At 48.9% G+C, this 24520-nt stretch overlaps 4 protein-coding genes across 5 annotated transcripts; 2 read left to right on the top strand and 2 right to left on the bottom strand.

The window, feature by feature from the left end:
* Positions 1-6408, top strand: PHETA2 (PH domain containing endocytic trafficking adaptor 2). 2 transcript variants are annotated; one of them, XM_041416659.1, is made up of 3 exons: positions 1-49; positions 1020-1109; positions 1636-6408. In XM_041416659.1, exon 3 carries the CDS (start codon positions 1644-1646, stop codon positions 2442-2444), a length of 801 nt encoding a protein of 266 aa, XP_041272593.1. In that variant the 5' UTR covers positions 1-49; positions 1020-1109; positions 1636-1643; the 3' UTR covers positions 2445-6408. The 2 variants fall into 2 exon arrangements, with proteins under 2 accessions (XP_041272593.1, XP_041272594.1); XM_041416660.1 differs by lacking the exon at positions 1-49 and having other exon boundaries at positions 509-1109.
* Positions 6409-6588: 180 nt separating this feature from the next.
* On the top strand, positions 6589-9279 carry SMDT1 (single-pass membrane protein with aspartate rich tail 1). The gene is made up of 3 exons (XM_041416662.1): positions 6589-6831; positions 7396-7536; positions 8982-9279. The coding sequence occupies exons 1-2, from the start codon at positions 6676-6678 to the stop codon at positions 7531-7533; spliced, it is 294 nt and encodes a 97-aa protein (XP_041272596.1). The 5' UTR covers positions 6589-6675; the 3' UTR covers positions 7534-7536; positions 8982-9279.
* Positions 9280-11200: 1921 nt separating this feature from the next.
* NDUFA6 (NADH:ubiquinone oxidoreductase subunit A6) lies at positions 11201-13037 on the bottom strand. Its single transcript, XM_041416654.1, has 3 exons — positions 12864-13037; positions 12574-12689; positions 11201-11395 (listed from the first exon to the last, which is right to left on the bottom strand). Exons 1-3 carry the CDS (start codon positions 12988-12990, stop codon positions 11264-11266), a joined length of 375 nt encoding a protein of 124 aa, XP_041272588.1. The 5' UTR covers positions 12991-13037; the 3' UTR covers positions 11201-11263.
* A 627-nt stretch (positions 13038-13664) lies between these two features.
* Positions 13665-23926, bottom strand: LOC121342311 (cytochrome P450 2D17). The gene is made up of 9 exons (XM_041416653.1): positions 23520-23926; positions 21357-21528; positions 20488-20640; positions 19067-19227; positions 18762-18935; positions 16814-16955; positions 16054-16241; positions 15036-15177; positions 13665-14907 (listed from the first exon to the last, which is right to left on the bottom strand). Exons 1-9 carry the CDS (start codon positions 23730-23732, stop codon positions 14729-14731), a joined length of 1524 nt encoding a protein of 507 aa, XP_041272587.1. The 5' UTR covers positions 23733-23926; the 3' UTR covers positions 13665-14728.
* Between the last annotated feature and the right edge of the window lie 594 nt (positions 23927-24520).

The raw sequence follows: 24520 nt of genomic DNA, 5'->3' as shown, positions 1-24520 counted from the left end.
CCGCGGCAGGGCCGGGCCGGCCCGCACCGCCGAGCAGCAGCGCCCCGAGGTGAGCCGAGCCGGGCCGGGCAGGGGCCGGGGTCCCGCCGTCGTAGGGGAGGCGCTGGGCAAGGGCCAGGTGGCGCCGGGGCAGGGCGCCGGCGGGGCGGGAGCGGCGGCGGGGCCGCGGGGGTCGCCGGCACACGACGAACTCACACACGGAGGGGCACGGACACGCACAAAGACACACACGCAGCCCCATCGCACAGGCGTGCGCCCGCACACAAAGACGCAGAGCCCAGCGCGGCACACGCGGGACCCCCGCAGCCCCCTCGCGTCAGGGCCGGCCTGGGCCGCCCGGCTGTCCGCAGCCTCAGTGTGCCAGGCTGGAAGCTCCCCAGGGCAGAACACCTCCAGGGAACAGCCCTTCCATGTGTCTGATCAGTGTCTTGGGCATTTTTCAGCTGGGGTCCGTGCCCCCATGTCCTCAGCTGTGCCTGACAAGCCCTGATGGGAGAGAGGGGCTCTGGGAGGGATTCTGGATGTTGCTCAGCCGTGAGGAGCTCCTAGCGCCCAAATCTGTTCTGGAAGTGGTGGCTGTGGTTTGTTTTCTGCATATTTCTATGTGTGGAATTTTAGCGGTTGGAAATCCTTTTTGCAATTGAACAATCCACAAAGGTTGTGCTGGCTGTGTCCTTCAAGGCTCTGTCCTCCTTGACTTGCTGAGTCGCCTGCCAAAAGGCCTCCACAAATGTGGCAGTGACAGCTTCTGCAAAACATTTCTTTTTTTCTTCTAATAAACCGAAAACAAACCCAGGAGCCAGAAAACAAACCCACAGGAGCACTGGCCTGAGCTGGGATGGGGCTCAGACTTTGAAGCAAGTGCATGTTCCCCCAATTTTGCTATCCCAGTTTCCAGTGCAGCTTGCCTGCACTGAGGACCCTGGATTTCTGAGGTAGGAGTGACACAGCTCTTAGCTCTGTCAGTCCCAAACTGTTCTGGCTCGTAACTCCTTCTTTATCCTTTTCCTCCACCAAAGATGGCCACGTTGAAGCCTCAGACACCCTCGGCTAGGGAGCAGGCTGGCCAAGGAAGACAGCGAGGGTTTGCAGTCTGACCTGCACAGCTGGTACGACACCTTGCACCCCACTGCTGGTGAACCTGCTGGAGCTGGGAGTTCTGCTGCCAGGAGGGCTGGTGGGGGTGGGTGGTCCTGCATGGAGACAGGGAGTAGGGAAAGGGGACAGATGCATGAGTTCCAGAGCCCTTGGGTCTGAAACACTCTCCTTATCCTGCCTTCTATTAGAGAGCAAAATGAGTGCCTTGCAGGCAGAGAGGCAAATTTCTTTGAAGTGCTCCATTAAAAACCAGCAAAGTAGGTCACTTGTGGAATAAGAGAGGAAACAGCGGTGTTGGCGTTCGCAGGGAAGGCAGGTGTGTGGGTGGTGAGGCTCTGGTAGTGACCTCCTCTTTGCAGCAGCAAGGAACCAGCCTGCCCGGCATTAACGTGCCGGGTTAGATGCTGTCCTGTATCAGGGGCTGCTGGAGTGGGGGCTGCTTTTCCTTGGGAGCAGGATCAGGCCTCTTCTGGTGGGACCAGGGACATGCTCCTCACACCAAGACAACCTCTTCTCCCTCTCTTCCTCTGCTCCTAGGTGGGGCGATGAAGCTGAATGAGCGGAGCGTGGCCCACTACGCCACCTGCGACTCGCCTGCCGACCACACCGGCTTTCTGCGCAAGCGGGTGGAGCGGCACCACCACCATGGCACCTCCTACCAGCGCCGCTGGTTCGTCCTCAAGGGCAACCTCCTCTTCTACTTCGAGGAGAGGGAGAGCCGGGAGCCCGTGGGGCTGGTGGTCCTGGAGGGCTGCACCGTGGAGCTGTGCGAGGCCGCTGAGGAGTTCGCCTTTGCCATCCGCTTTGACGATGCTGGTGCCAGGGCTTACGTGCTGGTTGCTGACGGGCAGGCTGCCATGGAGGCCTGGGTGAAGGCACTGTCACGGGCCAGCTTCGACTACATGCGGCTGGTGGTAAGAGAGCTGGAGAAGCAGCTGGAGGAGGCCTGCAAGAGCTTGGCTGCTTGCCATAAGTCTCCACGGAGGTCCTCGTGCTCTGGCAGGAAGAGGCATCTCTCCAACCCTGCCTTGCAGCCTCTCCAGGAGAAGCCCACCGCCCTGGAGAATGGCTACTCCACATGGAGTAGTGGTAGTTGTGTCGCCAGTGGAGCCACCTGCACTGACCATGATGGGGGGCAAACGAAGCCCCCGCCCCTGCCTCCACGCCGGCGCTCGGCTGCCAGCAGTGCCACAGGATCCCCAGCACCTGGCGTCTCACCAGCCATGCTGGAGAGCCCAGTGCCGCCAGAAACCATCTGCTTCTCCAAGCTGCACAACTGGTACGGGCAGGAGATCGCAGTGCTGAGACGGGAGTGGCAGGAGAGGCAGAAGAGGGGACACCCGTGACTGGGGGCACAGGACCACAGGACACAAGTCACTGGCCAGCTGATGCCCGGCAGCCTGTCCTGCGTGCAGGAAGAGTGAAATGAGGGACGCTGCTTGCCCCCGTCCTCATGACTGGCTGAGTGTGTGATGTGTGTATGCTTCGCATAGGAGGGACTCAAGTCTCCTCTAAACCTCACATTTAATTTCTATGAGGCTTTAAACAGCCAGAGAGTGTAACATCAGGGGAGCCACCTTTATTTAAACTCTCTCTGCTGGAAATAGGAGCTGCCCAAATCAGCACATATGCAATGAACCTCAGCCAACAGGCTTGGCCACTTGCTGTCCTGACATGGTGGACGCTCTGGGTGTTTCATCCCCTACCTCTTCTTCACCACTTTTTTGTTTGTTTGTTTTGTTTCTCAGTGTGGAAGTTTGCTTTTGGTCAGTGCTTATTACTGTCTGTGGTCTTGTGCCAAAGTCCTTCTGCCTTTGTTCTTTTGCCGCAGATAAGGCTGGGCTCTTACGAAGTGCCTCTGACAGGCCACTGGCCCCGGCGCGTGCCTCCAGCCTTGTGCCTCTCTCACTACAGGACACGTGAGCCACTGCAGCTGTTGCTGGCCAGCAGCTGAGGCTTTTGCAATGTTTCTTTACTTTCATCTGCACTAACCCTTCTTTCAGCTAAATCCTTCAGGATGTGGATATCATGGTCTTGCAACTGTCTCTCTGTGTGCTCATACTCAGCAGCAAGCCTGAAATGGAGACAGAGCTGGAGCCAAAGCCACAGCAAGGACACCGGGAGCTCCCCAGGGCTGGTCTGGACTCTGTCAAGCAGTAACCAAGCCTGCTAATATCTCTGGCTCAAGGTTTCCCCGTTCCTAAACAGGGATGCTAAAGCCTCTTTGCCTGGGCAGGAGTAAATTTCTCAGCCTTTGCTTAGACCACAGCCCCTGCAAAGTGCCATATAGGGCTCAGTCAGCTCATCGGGCTGTCCAGAGCCAACCTCCTGCAGGGCCTCTCAGCGTTGTGCGGCTTTGCCTCAGTTCCCAGCAGTGCTGTGCAGTTGGAGCAGAGGCTTTGAAGGGTGGGGAGCAAGAGAGGCCTGTTCTCAGGAGGAGAAGTGAAGGTTGGGAGTGAGTTAGGGGCGTTGGCAGTGGCTGGGCTCACCTCTCCAGTGTCAAAGCCATATTGCTGCCTTCTGCCAAGCCTGTACCTGGCCTGCCTGCGCTTCCCTCTGATTTCATGTCAGCATTGCTTGGCTGATCTCTGCAGCACATCCCATCCTCCCAGCGGGCTGGGAGGGCTGCGGGGAGGGCACGCCTGTCACCTCACTGTGGAAACAGACTTGTCCATCAGTAGGTCAGAAACCTTGGCCACAAGGCACACGGTACAAGTAGGTGGGTGCCAAGTCCAGGGACTAGAACGCCCTTGGGACGGGGTTTAAAAATATCCCTTATCTAGTTGCATGCTTCCATCTAAAAACATTAAACCTGTTTTTATTGTACTTTTTTATTAAAGAGCTTTGCTAAGAAAGCAAAAGCCCTTTTCAGATCGTGACTGGCTGGAACCTTTCTGGACTTAAACACGTTCAGCTTCCTACTTTGCAATAGCCTGTAGAGATAGCCACTGCAGAAATCAAATTAATTCTGTTAACTCTTGGTGCCTTTTAAAATATGTCTCTGGTAGTTTTGGATGATGAGCTTCTAGCCTCCTGCCTAATTATGGCTCAATGGTATATTGCAGGAAATCAGATCTTAAATTAGATCTTACAAATGACCTTGGGCAGTGAGAATGTAACCTTCACTTGTGAGTAACACAATCCAGTCCTCTCCAGTTCGTGGTTGTATTACTTCACAGCAAGGGTCTTCAAGTTTGGGAGGATTGTTTTTGTTTGGCTTTTGTGAAAACAGTTCAGAAAAATTGGGAGCAGGTGGCCATGGGGCAAGGTCCTGGCTTCATCAGCAGCTTGGTTGGTTGGACATAGGGGCCATTTCTGCCTCCCTAGCCTGCTGCTTGAAGAGTTCAGTACTGCAGCTTTCCTGGCTGCAAAAGTGTCCCTTTTCCCATGCCAGAGCAGCAGCATCAGGGGATTGCACTACCTGGTGCCTCCTTGCTCTGAGCATGGGTATTTTGGGACCAAGGTCAAATTTGTCAAGCATTTTCCTGTGATTATTTTTTTAAATGTAATACAGAGACAATATTTCTGATGTCTCAGATTAACATCTGAGACATCAGAATAAGGCAGATTGACAGTAAAGACTCAACTTCCAAAACAAATCAAAATGTAGTAGCAGTTCCTACATGAGAACCAAGAATTGGGAGTGGCTTGAAAAGGAAGATAAATTAACAAAGCCAGTTGTGTCACAACTGAAACTGAGACAGTATTATTCATTTAAGGGCAGTTTCACTTTTAAGAAGCTTACTGTGTTTTAATAAGCCAGGATTGTGCTCATAACACTACTAAAGAGCTTACATTTAATGCTTTAATCTGTCCCATTAAACAGCACAATTTCCACGCTACCTACCTTTGCGTTAGCCCATATCCCAGCTAAATCCCAAATCCTGCACATGAGGCACTGCGCTCCACTTTCCATCTGATTGCCTTTGGAGTAATTTTGTGGTTTATTCTGCAGTGCTGACAAGAAAATGGCTGAATCCTGATCCACATTATGCTCAGCCCAGCCATCCATGCCTGGGCCTTTGCTAGGTGTCCAGAGCACTGCGTGACTTTGGATGTGCTCGATCAGGTTTTCCTCACCATCCCTCTGTTGTAGCAGCCACGTTGCAGCCTTGCCCAATTTTGTGCGGGGCTACAGGTTTTTAATGACCACTGCCGCTTGGTTCATTAGGCAGGAAGCCCCTGGGTGCTGCACTGCCTCCTCAGAGACGGAGGCTGCCCAGCCAGCCCAGCTGAGCTGGTTGTGCTGGCAGTGCCTTGAAGCAGCCCCGGGCAGGAGGTCGGGATTTCAGCTTCCTGAGGTTGAACATTCAGCTGGCTCATGGAGCAGCCTGTCTGTCTTGCTGCAGGCAGAGATTATTACAGCAAAGGCAGAGAGTTTTCACTGCACATTGTCCCTGGCAGCAGTAAAAGGCTGATTGCCACCCAGGGTTTTTCTCCAGTCGTTCAGGTTTGGACTGTTACCTCCTGCCTCCACTTTCCCCTTTTGTTTTTAAAAATAGAGAATGTCTATATCTAAACAGGTTCCTAGGCAAAGGGGGAGCTGAACACTGGAGCTGAATGGGTACTTGTCTTAAAATACTGAAGTAAGATCCTCTTCTAAGAGTTTTCTTTTGTGCACAAGTGATGAGAGGAAGCTGCTAAAATTTAAAAGAAATTTGAAGAGGAAGAGCAATTCTGACATAGCCTTTGTGAGCTGCGCCAGGAAGGGCTCCCAATCCTGCTAATATAGTTGGTTAAATCCTTTTTTTTTTTTTTTTTTTTGGTAAAACTGTGCTGTTTTCCACGGAGTCCAGGTGAAGAGTAACCTGAAGGTTTTACCCGTGGCCACTCTTAGCCACGTGGGGACAATCACGGCCAAGACCAGATGTTCTGTGTTACAGGAGCTACTGCACAAATCGTGCCTGGGGCAGCCGCCCCTCCGTGTTACCTCTCTGGGCTGCCTGTGCTGCAAAGAAACCCCCAGGGCAATGCACGGGGGCATCTTTCACCAGCAGCACCAGCCTGGTGTTCTCCCCGCACAATCAAAACACTCCGGGCGACTCCTGCCTTTCCAAGCGCTTCTGTTTTACGTAGGGCGTGTTCCCTTTTTTAGAGATGGTTTTGCATGCGCCTCTGTTTTACACGCGGAACTTGTATTATACATTGCATTACATTGTTCCGTTTGTTTTACCCGCGGAATTTGTATTATACATTGCATTACGTTCTTTAGAGTTTGTTTTACACGCGGAACTTGTATTACGCATCTCGTTACATTCTTTAGAGTTTGTATTTTATGCCTCGAAGCCGAATAAACCGGTTTGATTTGTAGCCCGTGCGTTGTTAATGGAGCCGTGAAGGCCCCTGGCGTGTCTGCAGGGCCTGCCCATTCCCGGCCGGCCCGGTTTTCCGCTGATCGGGAAGGCGGGAGGCGGCCCGGGCCCTCTCTCCCCCCGGGCCACCGAGAGACGCCCTCAGGCCCCGAGGGGGCGCGGCCTCCCCCGCGCGTGCGCAGTGCAGACATCGCCGCCTCCCCACAAGCCTCGCGAGACCCCAGCTGACGCCTGGGCTGGGCCGCGGCGCGGGGCAGGCGGGACGATGGCAGCGGCAGCCGGGCGGCTCCTGGCGGCGACCGTGGCTCGCTCGGGGCGTGCGGGCTGGGGCGAGCCGGGACGGGCCCCGGCCGTGCCGCTGGTGCCCTCCCGGGGCGCAACCGTCACCCGCAGCGGCGCCATTTTGCCCAAGCCGGTTAAGGTGAGCGAGGGGCGAGCGGGCGGAGGCGACAGCAACGGCCGGCAGCGGTGGCCAATCGGTGCGGGCGCAGCTGCTGTGGGCGGGGAGGTGGGTGTGAGTGACAGTGCCTGGGACCAATGAGCGAGGGGCTGCGGGCGGGGATGCGGAAGCGCTCGGCAGCGGGAGGGAGACGGGAGCGGCCCCCGAGCGTGCGGGGCTCGCCGGGCCCGGGTCCCCCGCGTCCCCCCGAGCGTGCAGCGCTCACCGGACTCGCGTGTCCCGCGTCCCCCCGAGCGAGGCAGCGCTGCGAAGCAAGGGGGAGATCGATACCCGCCTCCCTCTCCCTAAGCCACGGGTGTTCGCTGCCCCGGGCTGCCCGCTCGCTGTTGCGGGAGTGTTTGTAACGCTGCAGTACGGTAACAAAGCACGGTGCGGTGAGCGGGGCTTGGCACTAGGAACGCAGATCGTTCTGCGAGCCGCTTCCCGGGCCCTCCGCGCGCCCGTGGAGCCGGGAGTGCGCCGGTTCAGCCAAAGCGCGACTTGCTTGGATGTAAAGATCCACTTTTTACAATCGACTCCTTGCAGACGCCCTTCGGCCTCCTCAGAGTGTTCAGCGTCGTGATCCCTTTCCTGTATGTCGGCACTCAGATCAGTAAGAACTTTGCAGCCTTACTTGAAGAACACGATATCTTTGTCCCAGAGGATGACGACGACGATGATTAAAGGGTATGTCATTAACTACACCAGCAGTCTAATTATTTGTGCTTCCCGATTGGCTTGGGGCAGGCAGGAGAATCTCAGACAAGGAAATACAGCCAGCAACAGCCTAAAATATACACTTGCAGTTAAACGCATGGACACGGATATGCCTTTGGCTATGAACTTTTTTGTTTCTTACCAGAGTAGGCCATACTGGTATCTGTGCAATCTCCACGCCATGCATTTCTTAGAGACTGGAAAAAGTGATGGTGTTTTAGATCTTGCCAGCTGAGTCAGAAATAAAATGTAGTCAGTGAGGGTCTGTACTGCAGACAACAGAGAGACTTCAGTGTTCCTACATTACACATCCAAAGAAGGACAGCAGAGCTGCTGAGGGGTCTGAACACACCTGTTACAAGGAGTGGCTGAGGAGCTGGGGCTGTTTAGCCTGGTGAAAAGAAGGCTCAGGGGCGAGCTTATCACTCCCTACAACTACATGAAAGGAGGCTGCAGCCAGGTGGGGTTCAGTCTCTTTTCCCAAATAACAAGCAACAGGACAAGAGGAAATAGCCTCAGGTTGTGTTAGGGGAGGTTTAGATTGGATATTAGGAAACATTTCTTTAGGGAAAGGATTGTCCAACACTGGAGCAGGCTGCCCAGGGAAGTGGGGCCCTGGAGGTGTTTAGAGGAGGTGCAGATGAGGCACTTGACATGGTTTAGCAGTGGACTTGGCAGTGCTGGGTTAGCAACTGGGACTCAATTAATTTGAAGGTCTTTTCCAACATAAACGGTGCAGATGAGGCACTTGACATGGTTTAGCAGTGGACTTGGCAGTACTGGGTTAGCAACTGGGACTCAATGAATTTGAAGGTCTTTTCCAACATAAACAATTGCATGATTTTGTTCTACTTGTTTATCTGTTTAAAAGTCTTCTCCTAACTCACAGAATGACTCTTTTAAAACAGAATCATGTACTGTCTGAAATTCTGATATAGGTGAACAATTTAAGAGCATTCCAGAACCCATCAGGACAAACTGTCTGGTGGGTGTTACAACACTGATCTCTGGAGTAGTAGGACCATTCAGACTCATTGCAGAAAGGAAGAATGGAAATAATTCACCTTTATCTGCACTGTGCTACACTTTCTACCCTTTTCTGTTATTCTGTTTAGCTTGTTTTTGTGTAAAGATTTGAGTTTAGGTGTATTTGATTCTTTATAGAACAAAGAAACTGTTCTAGAGTTGTTGTAAATAATGTAGATTTATAGTCAATTTGGTGGATGTATTCTAGTTGATAAGGGGTTTTCCAGCATGCACTGTGCAGCTAAAAGCTAAGACTTAAAATACTGCAAAGTCTGCACTGGCCTGTTGGAAACTCCCATTATGTAAACCCAATCTTGTGTAGTTTTGGGAGGAGGATGCAGGCTGCAGCTCAGTAGTGTATCTGTAACAGCTTGTTCTTCTATTTGCAGCACTGGAACAGAAGACCAGAAGGGAGAAAGCCATTGACAAAACAATGGTTCCAACATCTGTCACCTGTGTTTTGTCCTTCCTAAAGGGGACAGGGGTCTTTGTATCCCCTTTTGCCAGTGAGTGTCCTGCACATCTCTGTATGCTGGAAATCTGTAGATCAGGGTTGAAGGATGTGCTTGATAGGCCCTGCATCCTTGGACACACCTTGATGCTCACCTCATCAAAGACTGCTTGGGATGCCTTTAATTAGCAACATGGGAAACACTTAATTAAAGATCAAGAGATTGACATGTGCAACTTTGGTCCCGTGGTTTTCTTCTTCTGTGTTAACCTTTCTATCTCCGGATGTCTGTTCCAGTAGGGAACATCCTCATGCTTATTTTCTCTTCTGAGTCCTTTCAGTAACTCAGTACTGATCTACAGGACATGTGGAATCCTAGGGGAAGCAGCAGCTCCACAACACAGCCCTGTTAAAGAATGGAGTGCACGTTGACAGTGGCACTGTTCAACAACGTAGCAGCTGTATCTGATGGGGTCTGTGTCATTAACTTCACCTCAGTGAGGATGAAAGACAGTATTATCATCACAGAGTTAAAGCTTTGAGTGGCTTTGGTAAAGGCTGAGATCACAAGTTGCAAATGAACTTGCTCGTGTGTTTTATAGCATTTCATCTCTGAACACAGGCTCCAAGTAGCTAATATATATTTCCTAGGTAGCTCAGTACTTCCTTCTGAAAGAGCCCTAAGGTATTTATTTTCTTCATTGTACGAACTTCAACTCCTCTTTTCATAAAAGTGTTTGTTCTTGCACTTAAATCCTTGTATCATAGACTTAAAAGGTCTTATTTGCTGTTATGGCACAGAAGAGTATCTTTAGTCACAGCAGACCAGCTGTTCTCTCAAAATGAAACCTTGAGAGGTTGGTCAGTTGTTTCTTTTTCTTCAGCCAGCACTGCCCCACTGTCTCATGGTTTCTGGTCACTAGATCTGGCCTCCTGCCTGCCCACTTCTTCCTAATTGGTGTTGAATTAGAAGCAGTGTATAGTTCCAAAACCACATTTGTTCCCTTATTCTTTGGCACAGCTTTTAATGTTTGCTCAATAACTCTCCAGCATGGCTACTGAGAGAAAAGGGAGCCTGTAATCTGAGTAACCCCAAGAGCTGCAGCTAAAGGCAGCTGTCAGGTTCTTGAGGCACTTGAGTTGCCCCCTCCTTGTCCAAAGCCACCTGAGAAGTAGTTGTTCCAGTTTATCTGCTCTTGCAGCCAAACATCTACCTACTTCTGTTTTATATGCTGCCAAAATCCTTTTCAATGCTGTCCCACAGTCCCTCCTGGGCCCCTCCTGACTCCGTCAACCCTGTCCTTAAAAACATGCCAACCCTGGAGCTCCAAGGTACCTATGCACACATCCCTGAGGAGTGCTGTGTTACAGTCCTCATGGGAAAGAAAGCCCCAGTACTTACAGGATAAAACGATGTTTATTTAGGCTGGAAAAAAAAAATTTGAGTGCACTACAACTATCCAGTGCTGGTCACATCTGGAAGAGCTCCAGTACCCAGTTACTTGCTGAAAACCTGTTCTCTGTTGAGAGAATAAATTCTCCTTATCCCTCTCAAAAGGGAACTAGTAATCCCTGGTTCAGTGCATGAGGTGATGGTGGGACACCAGCTCCTGACAGGCTTCAGAAGCTCTTCTAGAGCTTTCCTATTCTAGAAAACAGTACAAATCCCCCTTTTCCAGGTAATTCATTTTACAGCAGAGAAATTGACTCTGCTGATGTTTTATTGCACAAGGATTTATTTGCCTACTGGATTTGATATTTTCTCTGTGAGAAACAAAGGAGACTAATGTCCAATAAAAAACAGAAGGTCAACACAAGTCACGAGATGCAACTGCCAAGACACTGCATGAATACACGTGTCCCTCAAGCACAAGAACGTTTCTGGGAGTACACTGGCTTTTCTGAAGGCCTGCCCTTTTCCTCACAGAGCTAACATCTACAGATGGGGCTGCAGGCCAAGCACAAGACCCACAGCCAGGCTGTGTTGTGGTTATTCAGCAGACACCCCAGGGCAAGTGACGGGATAAATGCCATCCGCTGAAAATACACACTGGCAAAACTAGGAAATGACAGCTCTTCAGACAGATCATAATCACTTGCACATGCTCTGGATTCACCATTAGGCTCCTAAGATGCTAGACAATCTCTTTGTATGGATTTTTTTTCTATTGTATAGAACTTTATTTGTAATATAAGGCAGGAAGACACAGAGTCAGTTCCTCAGGGATTGTGGCCCGCATAGAATTTGGACAGAAAGTCTTTAGGTTGCGGGGTTTCTGTCTCGTGGAAGTACCTCATGACGTGAGTCCTCTGCTTCCAGACATGAATGGTTTCTTGAAGCTCCATTTTCCCCTGCACACACACAAAAGAACTTTAGACTAATTGGCAGTTAGAGCCCAAGTCTAAGCACGCAGTACTGTGAATGAACTTAAAACCACTATGAAAATAATAGCTGCATCAGCAGTTCTGTTCTCCTACAGCCTGCATGCATCATCTGCACCGTGACACAAATATACTGTTCCTGCCTTGGGACTTACATGGATTTCTCTGCAGCACAGCTTCCCAGCCCAGTGAACAGGCAAAAGACTCTGTCCCCTTCTTAAAACCTGCTTTGTTTCTCTCCTGACCCACATCTCCCATAAAATTCTACACAACATTCCTAACTTTTGACCACCTCTGCTGAATTTGGGTGAAGAGCAACACTTCAGCTGTAAAATTAACTGCTACCAAGTGTTTTGCACCAGTATCACTGCCACTGAGACGTGCAACTTCTTCACTATTTCATTCTTTGTACTGGTTTTATAGGATGGTAGCACAGAGCAAAATGAGACTGCCTGGAATTGTCACCTAGCATACAAAGATTTTGTTATCAGATTTTTTCATCATGTAAAGACAGAGTAATTGTCTTGAAATGCAAGAAACAAAACAGGTGAATATGGCAGTCCTTGTTTGGAAGCTTTCTGATGCATTAGAACTGCAGAGGTCAGTTACTGTTGCTCAGACACATTTTGAAGGCTGTGGTGCTGATTATTGCTTTGAAGCAGACAGGTCTCTCAGGCCTGCAACACCACCAGATGTGTTACAGAGCTGGAATGTTCTGCCACCCAAAAACAGCTTCTCACCGAGCACTGACACTGTAATACATGTTTCAGAATCAGTAAAGAAAATCATTTTCCGATCCAATGAAGTACTGTAGAGGGTGGAAAGTTCATTTTTAATAGTAAACTAGAGAGCAGCACCTATTTTCCCTTTGATTGCTGTTGTTAAAAAAAAAAAAAAGACAAGCAAGCAAGAAAAATAAGGAACAAACTTAGTATTTTAATTGTCGCTTTGCTTGACATACACTTGCTGAATTCTAAAGCCACCTGATCCCTTCTCCACAGGTTTGCTGACATAGATATTACCAATCCAACTGCAAGAGACAGCCACTCCAGACAGGCTGGTACAAAGTTGTCCCTCTCCTCCATCACACTCGCCACCAATCATCACATTCTCTGCAGCTTCAACAAAGCAGAAGGAACTGTGTGTACCTTAATAACCAGCATGTCTATCACGCGTGGATCCGTAACGTGGGCGTTCTTCAAGAACATCTCCCGCACCTTGTTCCGCCCCTGTTTCACCGTGATGTCCAGCTGGTACAGGTGCACTACGAGAAACACAACACCTACTGCGGTCACCCACGGCGCTCTGCCCTCGCTCCACCGGCAAGGTGCAACTCAACCCTAAAAATCGCTACGCTGTCACTCGTTCGGCTTCACCAATGTCATGAAGGCCGTTCCGACCTTGAGCCCGCGCGGCAGGCCCGGCGTCCCTCACCCACCCGTGTTGGGCACCTCGCGGTACCAGGCCCGGTACAGCTCCCTGACGCGTCGCTTCGCCTCGCCCAGGTCCCGGCTGAAGATCGGCTTCACGGCGGCCGACACCACTCCCTTGCCCGCCACCGCCATCTTGATGCCGCCGCCGCCGTCGCCGCCGTCCCCGCCGCCCGCGGGAACGCGCAGGGCACGGCAACTTCTCCTATTGGCCGGCCGAGCTGCCACTCCAGCCTTCCGGGCCGGCCGCCTCCCACCCGATTGGTCGGAGGAAACGCCAATCACCCAATCACTGTGCTGCAAGGGGTGGAGCAGCTGCTGGGCGGGCCCCGCCTCCTGAGGCCGTGGGTCCGCAGCGCCCCTCAGGGCCCGCTCCTCCCTCAGGGCCCGCTCCTCCCTCAGGGCCGGGCAGGGTAAGGCAGGGCTGTGCTGTGGAGCGATCCATTTGTTCTCTCTGGCCCGGATGGCCGCAATCGGCTGCTGTTCGGTCTGCCAGCTGGACTTTCTCCCGGTACACTCTTGCATGCTAGAAAAGACACTCCTTACTTCAGCTATACCCAAGTTTTTATCCACATACACGGGTCCCAGGACCTCTCCGAAGTTAAGTTCTCTTTAGACGCACTGGCGAATGTGCTGGCCCCTATAAATCCGAACAAATGCAGTTCGGTGTCAGTGAACGGACCAGAACAGTAACGCTGACGTGATCTTGAAAGACTCAGCTGCTGGATGTGAGGAGAGAAACGTCAGGTGAGTATCTGAGGCAGGAGCTCAGCATGACTGAGGCACCCACAAAGAGGAGGGACAAGAAAGAAGATTTTACATCACTTTTATTCTTTCAAGTTATTTTGTTGATGAAAAGCATAAATGTTCAGTTCCTGGTGAAGTTCAAATCTTAATGACATGAGTAAGTATTTGCATCATGCAATAGCTTTCATAGCTTCCAAAATTACTATTACACAAAATTACTACTGTACACGTGCATTCAATTTCAGATATTTTTTTTAATGGGGGTTATACATAGGAACTCCTTTGTGCTATTGTCTCTTTAGATGTGGTAAATGAACTATTGCTGATTTAAAAATCAACATACCTTTGCAACTTGCAAACAATTTGTCAGGAATATTGCAGGAAGAAAGAGAAAGGTAGCTCTGAAATCTGTGGCCACACACTTTCAAACAGTGTAACTATCCCTTTGTGAGTTCCAAACCTGCCCAAGAGCTGACTTTATGTAATGCCAAGAATAAAACAAAGTTTTAATTGGAGGAGATAGTAAGTCTAAACACCAGGATTTCTCTTTAAATGTATTTATGAAAATTTCTGTATTTCACAAATGACCTTCTTCTGTGGCTGAAACACCATATTTGTTTATATACTCCTACTGGAGGCATAGTGTGACATAAGGGTTGTCAGCATTAAAACTTTCTTTGAGGCTATAAATGAAGACAATGCAATATTTGTTCAACATAAAGAAGTGTGTAATAAACAGGAAGGAATGAAGGGGACATGTATGTCCTGGACGGTAAGATTTTCCAGAAGCACGACTCTGAAACTACATTTTATTGTCACCTTGTTGCTGAAGTGAAGCTCTCTTGTCTGATTCGAGAACCACAGCTAGAATTAAGCTCAACAAGATATTGGCCTAGATCATTACTTTACACAGCTAGAATTAAGCTCAACAAGATATTGGCCTAGATCATTACTTTACACAGCTAGAATTAAGCTCAACAAGATATTGGCCTAGATCCTTACTTTACACAGATGTGGCCTTGTGCACAGACTGGAGATTGAGCCTGGCATGATCCTGCCTAGACCTGCAATGTTCCTGACAGAGTTTGGGGGGTGGTGGTCTGTCAGTGAAAGGAGTGGTGTGCTCCTATCTTGGGAGAGCTCGCAGCAGGAATGGGTGTGGAGAGTTTGTGACTCCAAAGTGACCATCCACACGTGGCCTGGGCTGGTCTTCAGGGAGCACGAAAGTGAATTTCTGCAGGAGAGTGGTAAAGAAGAGAAAGAGCTCCATCCTGGCCAGCTGTTCTCCCGGACAGGCACGGCGACCTGCAGGACAGGGAAGAGGAAGTGTCTGTCAAAGAGGGCAATAATCGATGCTGGAATTGCCACGGGGGGAGCAGATCACCCTCCAGCTGTGCTTCTGACCTGCAGCTGGACCCTCCCCTCAGATTTACCTGCTGAGAAGGGCAGGAAGGCCTCTGGTTTCACAAACTGCCCCTTTGCATCCAGGAAGTGTTCGGGGTAAAACTCGTTTGCCTTCTCCCAGACTGTCTCATCCTTCAGCACGGAAGACAAGTTGGTGATGACTGTTGTCCCCTGCAGAAGAGGAAACAACTTAAGTGAGAACAGCAGCATTATCTTGGCACAACAGAACAGTGCTGGTCCCTCTCTAGTCCCTGTCTGCAAACTACCAGCACCCATTTCCACTTCTGCATCTTATTTGAAGCAGAGGTAAAGCAGAGCCCTTCTCCAATGGCATTTGGTGCCGGCCCTACACTCGGAAGCACCAGAACTTTTGCAATTTGTAGCCTTTCAAAGGCTGCTGCATGCAAATGCCAATTTCACAGTTCCACACTGGAAACAGCCTCTGCTTCTCTGATCCTCCTGGACTTGTTCTATAGCTGTAGAGAGGAAGCTGACCGACAGACTTCAAAGGCCAACTTTCGCAGGGACCACGGAAAATCACAAATCACTTGTCAAGGTTCTAAATCAGTGGAGATACCACACGGCTACAAAAAAATTACAAAACTATCCCAGACTTGAATTCTGCCACTGCTGCCAGGGCAGCTGCTTGTCACAGAGGAACTGGTCTGAATACCAATGGCATTTGAGTAGCTTCAGAGGTTAGAATTTAACTGCTACCATCTCAGGAAAGCCAGTAAGCTGGTGTTGAGTGCCTCCAGAGAGCCTGTTAGGCTTCTGACAGGCAGTGAATATTACAGCTCATTGAGAGGAAAGCAAGCCTTTGCACTGAGCTGCCACTGCAGTTGCATTCCCTTACAACAAGCAGAAGCCTAGAACACAGATAGGACCGTCTGCCTGGATTCAGCATTTCAAAATGTCCTATTTTAGTGCTCAACAGTGACTGTAATTGGGGCTGGAAGTGCAACACTGCAGGGTTGGACGGGATCATCCCCACCCCATGCCTGGCATCTGCACAAGGAGAGGCTGCTGTGTTGTTTATCTGGTCACCTTGGGAATAAAGAAGCCTTGCAACTCGGTGTCCCGGTATGTCCTGTGAGGTAGCGCAATAGGAACAATATCCCCACAGCGCTGGACTTCGTGGATCACAGCATTAGTGTAAGGCATGCTTGCTTGGTCTGTCATGGTGGGGGCTCTCTCACTGCCAATCACGTTATCAATCTCTGCCTGGACCTTACCTGAAAGCAGGGGAGATAAAGAATTAGAGAACCCTTAGAGAACCAGAAGCAGATGGTACTTGCTGATGGGAGACTGGCTGCATGAGATTGTAGGCACTGGGTGAGAACAGGACAGGCACTTAGAGACAGAAACAGAAACCAGACTGGAAGGTGCTTTTCAGTTGACCGGTGACTCTGTGTAACTGTTCTTTGCTCAAAGCATCCTTAATAAAGGCCTTGCCGCTTGATATGCTACCTTACCCCTCCTCTAAGCAGCTTGAAGGATACCTGGTCAAGCAGCATTAGAGAATTTAACCAACCAGCATCTATTGCAAATACTGGAAGAGGGTACACTGACCACGGCCATTCCCCAGGTGAAGCCCCCAAAATGAAAGTGAGAGTGAACCTGCCCTTCAAACTCCAGTCTTGTTATCGTGGCAACCCCCCTGCCAGAACAGCTGTTTGGGAAGTGTTTCTCCTCTGTTTCTGCTAGACCAACAATCACCAAAGCTGTTCGTCATTGTGAAATCCTTGTGGAAAAATGAGTCTTGAAGGAAAGAGGCTACACTTCTGTAAGTAAGTTTCTGACTTACTCTGTATTTCTGGGTGGAGAATCATGTACAGCAATGCCCACCGGAGAGTGGTGGAGGTGGTCTCAGAACCAGCTGTAAACAAGTCCAAGGCCACGAGACGAAGGTTGTTATAGTGGAAACCCTTCTCTTCAGCTACCTTACCCTGTGGAGAGCAAAAAAGTGGATGACTGGATCTGGGGAACTTGCTAGGCAATTAGACCTCTGCCCAGAGAAGTGCTGAGAAACACTAGATCCAGTTTTTAGCATGTGTTCCTCTTTCTTGTTGGGAGAGTAGAGCACAGCACAAGCAACAGTCTGAGCTTGAGTGATGTACTTTGTAACCCTGTTACCGCCTGTATTTGAAGGTCCTCAACCACCTCCAATATACTCAGAGAAGAATGCTACCTCTGCCTTCAGGACAGAAGCAAACACCTTGTGCTTTCAGCTCAAACAGACAGCAGGCCCTTGTCACTACTGTAAATTCTTCCCACAGAGGAGGTGGAACACAGTTATGTATGTTTGATCAGATGATAAAAGCCACAGAGTAGAGAGGAAGCTGCATTGATGTGGCAAATGAAAAATTAGCATTATTTTAAGGGTGTTATCTCTAGCTATGCTTTACAGATTCTTGCTGCTCCTGCCCTGGTATTTCCTTGCAATTAATTAAAAAAAAAAAAAAAAAAATCAGGGTTATCAGGTTAAAGGATTATTGCTGCCTATTAAGTCTGCAACACCACTTCTAGCAAAAGTGGTCTCTCATTCAAATGCTAACTGAGCTCAAATTTGTTAGCATATGAGATATGACAAGCTCTCTGCATGAGTTCATCTGCTTGTCTTTTCTAATCCTCTTTATACTTCCCTTTCCTTGGGACTAGCTTCTGTTAAGTTATTCTGTATATTTAGATGCTGTTGTAATATGGATAGCAATTAATAATGAATTTAAGACTCAACTGTTATTCCAATAAAAGATCTCAGACAAGGGAGTTTGGGACGGACTTGACCCAAGTTAACTCAGGAGAGGGATTTATCAGACTGGCTATCAGGTGATGGTAGTGAGCACAAGAGAGACGTGACAAGAGGCAGCACCCACCCCCAGGCTGTAGTGCTCAGTGCAGAGTAAGGAGGGTCGCGTTGCTCTGCCCATGGGCTGGAGGTGCCCGACCCCCACAGCATGGCAGGGTTTGTTATGCAGAGCAGCAGCCCAGCCTGAGGACTTCAATGGTGGAAGCGATGTGCAAGCAGAATTTGCTAATATTGCTCATCTGGCACTTGAAATTTAGTGAATCCATGTGCAGAAACATATGGCAGATGGACAGGCTGACCCAAATATCTTTGATTTTATACTGACTTTGTGCCTGACTGATTTCAAGGAAAGACTCCTTTTAATTTCAGTGAAGTTCAGATTTAGGCCTTCCTCTGATATCTAGCAAACTAGTTCTTAGCAAACAATTCAAAATTATATATCCCAAAGGAGACACTAGTTTCAAATCATAACTTGGTTTAAAGGCAGGTTACGGATGGGACAATGACACCAAACATCAATCTGTTGCTCCAGTTTTGTGACTGATTTTGAGGCATCAGTCACTGAGGCACTGACATTACACAGAATCTTGCATGCTGACTTGTTCCTTGGTACAAACTTAAGACATTTAGCGAGTTCTCAATCATTGCCTTTTAAAAGCCTTCAAATTTTGGTAGGCTGGAAAGAAGGAAGTTCCTAGATTCTGAAGGAAATGTGAAGGCAGAAAATGGAAGCAAGAACATCAGCACATAACATGGTGTCTTAAGACAATGAAAGAAGTTCCAGCATGAAGGATACCTTTCTTCTCAAGATGCAACGTGGAATGAAAAAATAGGATATTATTTGGTAAGAGGTTTTGTGCAGCTCTAGGCGGAAAGTCAGCTTCACAAGCTTGAAGAGGCAAAGAAACTACTCCTGACCCTGGAGGGTTTGCTAGTGTCACCCTACCTTCTCCATTTCCTTTAAAAACACATCTGTGATATCTCGGGTGTAAGCAGGGTCCCAGGTCTTCCTGTGCTTATCTAAGGCCACATCTATGAAGTCCATTAACTCCTTTTGCGCTCGAAAGACTTTCTGTGCCACTCCAGGGACGCGCACCAAAATGGGCACCACGTTAAGAAGCTGGGGTGTGAGAACCAAAGAGAGCGACAAAGAAAGAGAGAGAAGATATTACATGATGCAAAAAAATAAAAATGATGAAAACACAATTCTCTCAAGCAATAGAGGGCAGCTTCTTACAAATTGTGGTTTACCTGAGGCAGGAATCCAGTTTCTTCATCCAAGGAATTTTGAAATAACGGTGACAGCTTCTTGAATGTCTCATCATCGTAGTCAAAACGGTCTCCAAAGACAATGTTGCAGATCATGTTGCAGACAGCATTATTTAAGAGAACATGTATATCAAAAGATTTACCTGGAAATGGAAATGGAGACCTGTTGCGGTGTTTGTCGTGGTGTGCCTCAGTTTCCCTGTCTCTCCCTGAAGTTTCCTTCCCCAGGTGGTGTGTCAGTCAGCTCTCCTTTTCCCCACCTTGACTCCTGCTGTCTATCATCCCAGAAATTCCAGGGGAGCATCGAGTGATTGGCAGGTTCAAAGGATGCTCTCCATCCCTGGGGGGCCCTTGGCCCATCCAGGTGTCCCTCTCACCTGAGACCCCCTCCCCCCGTACCTGGTTGGTGCTCCCTGTGTTCCCCCTCCTCCCCCAGGTTAAAAAGGTGAGCACACCATGCGCCCAGGGTTCTTGTGGAGCTGTTCCTGGATTTAGAGGCCATGCAGCCCAGAATAAAAACTCTGGATTAAACCCTCCATCAGCACCCACTCCTTCCTTCACCATCACCTTAAAGGTTTCTCCAGCTCAGGGAGGCCTGAGGAGTGACCCTCTTCCACCAACAAGCTCCAGCCATAAGCACTGGAGCTCGGGACATGCCTGGACTTGTCCCCACGTGCTCAGCAGCAACTCACAGCGAGCCAGAGCTCTCTGGGGTGCAAAACACCACAGGTGCCGCTGTTTGGCTCAGCAGCAGGGACCAGGCAAGCCAAGGCAGTCCCGTTCAGTAGTACTGGTAAAAACAAATGGAGACCAAGCCATGAAGCTCAGCAACACCAAACTGCTGGACCTCATCTGCCAGCCATGAGAATACACAAATGCCACCTCGATGACACCAGGAGAAAAAGCCCCCAAACTACTCAAAGCATCACACTACAAAAAGATGATCATCTCATTCTTACTACTATTTGGTTATCTTTGTTTAAAGAAGAAAACTCCCAAGAAAAACTGAGCTGCAGGGTTGTTCTGTGACTTGACAGGTAACATTTCTTTCTCTGTCTAGATGACAGGCTGTGAACTCCCAACTGCACTTTTATTGCATGTGATAATATCAATATGTTTCACTAAACTTCATCAAGTTAGAGTTACTGAGCTCTGGCAATCATTCCATTTTACCTCACTATTTCGAATTTCCTATTTGTTCACTGTTTCAAATGGATTAGTGTAACGGTAGCCCCACTGTGTAAAGCAGAAGTGGCTCCGAGGAGGGCACATAGACTGAAAACACTGCATTTGCAAGGGAAGAGAGCACTGCATGCAAACAGGAGTGGCTGTAGTATTGCTTCTCCCTGCATTACCATATTGCCTTTTTCTGTGATTTCCCCATCCTTGTGGATGTCACAAACCTTCTTCAGACTTGATTTCAGAACAAAGAAATCCAGCTTCCTCTATCACTCGCTCCTCCAGGGATTTCTTTCCCATCCCAAAGTTCCTCAGCGTAGAGAGTGTGAATCTCCTTAGCTCCTTCCAGACGTGCCCGTATCTTGCTACAATAATCCCTGGAATTGTAGATGAGCAAGAAATGTCAGATACCTGACTTGTACATCAAGTGAATTTTGCTAGAGAACAGCAGTTGTGAGTCTGGAGGCACAGGTCTGTATGGATAGATGAAACACCCTGACCTTGTGCAGCTTGTTCAGACAGCAATTCAGAAATGGATCACTGCACCTTCTACTGCCTGTGCGTGGCTGGCAAAGGTACAGGGGGATGCAATGGGAGCAAAAAGGCTGCTAAGGATAAAGGGGTCAACCCATTCAGCACTGTTCCCATGGCTTGTGTGAGCTGAGTAGCAGCTTGTGCCACCACACAGCAGCCGAGGATGTGATGTGGGCAGGATGCAGGAAAATACTCTGTCTTGAATGAAAGTCACCATGGTTTTTTACTACAGCTTACGTGTGACATTTTGCATCAGCATTTTGTCTTACATAAGCACCATAAGCACTAATTTGGGGCTGTTGGGTGTTGGCAGAAAGGTTGTACCATTTACAGTGTCCTTACACAGCTGAAGAAGTGTGTGCTTGCTGGAGCTGTACTACAACCACTAAGGGGAGCCCCCAGTAATCAAATCTGAGTTTGTCACCACCAAAGGGTGCCAGACATGCAAGGAGGTTGACCAGGAGGACACACAAAGGTGCACTGCACTGAGAAGTCTTGCCTCTACCCAATCCTTCTCATGCTGGTGCCATCAAAGAACATCCATTTCCATGGGACTTGCCTTCAGAATTCTCTCCGTAGCCCATATGTTCGTATATCGGAAAAGGCGGCCGGTCAGCAAAATCCTCCGATTTGTGGACCAGGGCTTCCTTCAATGTTTTGTACCCATTCAGCACTACCACGTTGGTCCAGCAGTTCTGGAGACTGAAGATGTTTCCAAACTTCTTCTGGAGCTGCCAAGATAAACAAACATGTCCCTGAAAATGAGCTGAGTGTAACGTCAGAAATTATCATCATATCCTTCCTGAGGGCATTTACTACTGAGTGACCTTTGAGGTACTTTTATCCAGAGATCTTCAGCTGATCTTTGACCTTTATCTTTGCAGTACAACAGCTCCAAACAGTGCCAAGCAGCAGCTGTAGCAGGGATCAATGCCCTGAAAGTGGAAAAATTTAGAATGCCCCTATCCTGGCCAAACTGTTGTCATCAACATTGTGCAAGTACTTTTTATGTTGTCAAGAACCTTTTTGGGGACTTTTAAAGACTGCATGCTCAATAATGAATTATTTCCTAATGTTTCTATTTATTTTGATCTGAAAGACTAAGTTCTGAGTTAGTTTGCTTCTGCTGAAGGAAATATTGATAATAAGGTGATATGTAAGCCCTTTAATGGGACATGGACTCCTGGGAAGGCAGGTCAAACCTCCCCTGCTGGTCAGGAGCACTGAGCAAAGCTCAGAAGCACATTGTTTAAAGACAGTGCAAGAGCAGCAATACCCCACAGTTTTCTTCTACTTTTTTTTCCCCGTCTTTTTTTCTTTGTTTAAAAGCGAAGATTCTTGATTTCTGTACTGTAGCATAGCAAGGAATTGAAGTACATATTACTGTATTTGCAGTAGGGTTGAAAAGGGAATTAGCACTTCACTGGCACTAGAGACAGATCATTAAAAATGATTACTGGTCAAGCTTGTGGTCAGCATGACTCTAACGTGATGTGATTTGAAAATGGTAAGCTTTTGGACTACATGCAAGCAAATCATACAAATGCTAAACTTAGTTTCTCCACTTGGCAGGTTTTGGACAGGCAGCTGAACTAGAAAAGAGGTCTTTCGAGTTTGCAAGCTGAAGCACAAAACACCCCTGGTTTATATGCTGCAGCTGTGAAAGCCCTGCCTTCCCTTTAAGAAAAACTAAGCCCTGAGTTTGAATGGGAACCTATTGAGATTTGGGCATTGCTGCATGGGCAAATCCCACAAGCTGGTCTCTTTAACTCAAACTGTCACATGCCTGCAGGCGTGCTTCACTAGCTCCCAGGGAAGCCTGCCATTGCTGCAGCCACATTCCCAGCCCACAGATATTTGTCTCCCTTGTTTGTACAACCCCTGCTCCTTTGTCTCCAGGCCTGGCCACAGGTCAGGCTGGCAGCCAGCTCTACAGCAGCAGCATCTCTCACTGGGGGCACAGCCGTGGTCTCCCACTGAGCTCATACAGAGATGGGGAGATAGAGGTTGGGAAGTGTTGGTGCACGATTATCTCTTGGGCAGTGCCGGCCAGCTCAGTGTCCTTGAGCAGTGACTTGCTTCATCCTGGAAGAGTGTAGTGATACTGAAGTTGGCCAAAAATAAACTAACATAATTTGAAGTATTGCAAAGCAGGTATGCTTTACTGTAGCACTGGACTCCTCTCACTGAATGGGTGTCATGAAATACCCTTTACAACAGGGTATTTATTCTATCATGATCGTACATATCCATAGCAGCATGCTTCCCAGCTACTACATAAACATCACTTTTCCTAGGGCTTACCTGCACGCATCTGCCTCCTACTGGAAGTCCTTTCATGGTCCTAGAGGGTCATTGAAAGCTGTCTCTGGGAGTCAGACTCGCTGAGTGCTTCAATATTACAGGTGACCTTCCCTTGAACTTTTTCTTTGGTCATGTGCTCTTGTTTCTTGTTACATACCTTGCCAAAACACCCACCATATTCCTCATTATCTGTTTATCCACAGTTTCTAGCTATGTTTATCATCCTGTGTGCATACTTTTACATTCTTTTATCTTTTTTTGCTAGTTAGTCTAAAGCTCTATCTAGAGCTTTTCAGGGGAAATGGAAATTCCTGTTCTCTGTGTTATGTAACTGTAGCTGACGCCAGGGTGTGACCCGCGCCTCCTGGGCCCATGGTGGATTGTATGTGCAGTGTTTTGTTCAGGGGCTGCCACTCACCTGGCCGAAGGAGTGGTGGGGCTTCTGGAAGTCAATGGAGAACATGGTCCCGACGAACGGCAGCGAGGTTGGGCCTGGTGGGTAACGGCTCCACTTCTTTCTGCGCTTCATGAAGTCAAGCAGTAAAGCAAAGACTGTAAGAAAAACTCCCAGGACAGAGATGTTGCTCCAGATGGATGACAGCTGGGACCCCAGCCACAGGAGCAATGCCATTTTGTAAACTGTCTACTCCTTGTTCTTCCTCTTTTGAGCCGAGACTGTCACTGCCAACTTTTGCCTTTCCTCTTCTCCTCTCTCACTTTCTTGCCCTGACAGCTGCCCCTTTCTCCTTGCTTCCGCCTCTTCCCCACACTGCCTTTTTCTGCTGCTCCCTTCTCCCTGCACTGGCTGGCTTTTGATTGTGAAACTTGGCTCTACTTCTAAGCTCCTCCTCTGCTCAGTTCAGCCTTCGGGGCGTGGTGATGAGGGTCATCCCCCCTGCTTTCCTCCTCCCCCTCTTCATTCCCCAAGGCCGGAGCTCAGAGGGCTCTGTTGCTGCTGAAAGTGGTGGCTGGTGCTGACAGTGCCCTGAGTGGGGCAGGGCTGGCTGAGCCCTGGCTGTTTGGGTGCCTTCTCTCACAGACAAGGAGAAGTTCACAAGCAGCCAGTCTTGCTGCATTCTCATGGGGCGATTTGGAAAAAGGTTGTTTAAATTTGAGTCACTTTCTTGTTGGTACAGGCAAGTCAAGGAAGAAGCAGCTCCTAAACACAGATCATAGCGGTTTCTGTTTGCAGGCTAAGGGTGGGTTCCATTGGAACTTAAGGAAGTCCAGGTTAGATCAAACATTCCCTTACAGAAAGCACTTACTACAGAAATTAGCTTAAAACAGTTCCCTGAGATTTTAAAAATAATTTGTTTCTAGGATTAAAAATTTTTATCAAACTCCAAGTGTCAGTCAGCACAATGACCTTGGCTTTTGTAAAAGGCAGCTCAGGTACATGGAAGAAGTCACACTTATTAC

This window comes from Onychostruthus taczanowskii, unplaced genomic scaffold (genome assembly GCF_017590055.1).
Source record: "Onychostruthus taczanowskii isolate IOZ18803 unplaced genomic scaffold, ASM1759005v1 scaffold53, whole genome shotgun sequence".
NCBI lineage: Eukaryota > Metazoa > Chordata > Aves > Passeriformes > Passeridae > Onychostruthus > Onychostruthus taczanowskii.
This window is presented reverse-complemented; position numbering and strand designations above follow the sequence as displayed.

Excerpts from the sequence above, each read along its gene's own strand:
- LOC121342311 (XM_041416653.1), bottom strand. The coding sequence starts at position 23,732 with ATGGCATTGCTCCTGTGGCTGGGGTCCCAGCTGTCATCCATCTGGAGC. Across the intron at positions 19,228-20,487 it reads TGAAATCAAGTCTGAAGAAG|GTAAATCTTTTGATATACAT; the intron begins GTTTGTGACATC and ends TTCCATTTCCAG. Across the intron at positions 15,178-16,053 it reads AAGGCTTCTTTATTCCCAAG|GGGACAACAGTCATCACCAA; the intron begins GTGACCAGATAA and ends CCTCTTCTGCAG.
- NDUFA6 (XM_041416654.1), bottom strand. The coding sequence starts at position 12,990 with ATGGCGGTGGCGGGCAAGGGAGTGGTGTCGGCCGCCGTGAAGCCGATC. Across the intron at positions 12,690-12,863 it reads CCGCGAGGTGCCCAACACGG|TGCACCTGTACCAGCTGGAC; the intron begins GTGGGTGAGGGA and ends TGTTTCTCGTAG. Across the intron at positions 11,396-12,573 it reads TAGACATGCTGGTTATTAAG|GGGAAAATGGAGCTTCAAGA; the intron begins GTACACACAGTT and ends GTGTGTGTGCAG.
- PHETA2 (XM_041416659.1), top strand. The coding sequence starts at position 1,644 with ATGAAGCTGAATGAGCGGAGCGTGGCCCACTACGCCACCTGCGACTCG.
- SMDT1 (XM_041416662.1), top strand. The coding sequence starts at position 6,676 with ATGGCAGCGGCAGCCGGGCGGCTCCTGGCGGCGACCGTGGCTCGCTCG. Across the intron at positions 6,832-7,395 it reads TTTTGCCCAAGCCGGTTAAG|ACGCCCTTCGGCCTCCTCAG; the intron begins GTGAGCGAGGGG and ends GACTCCTTGCAG.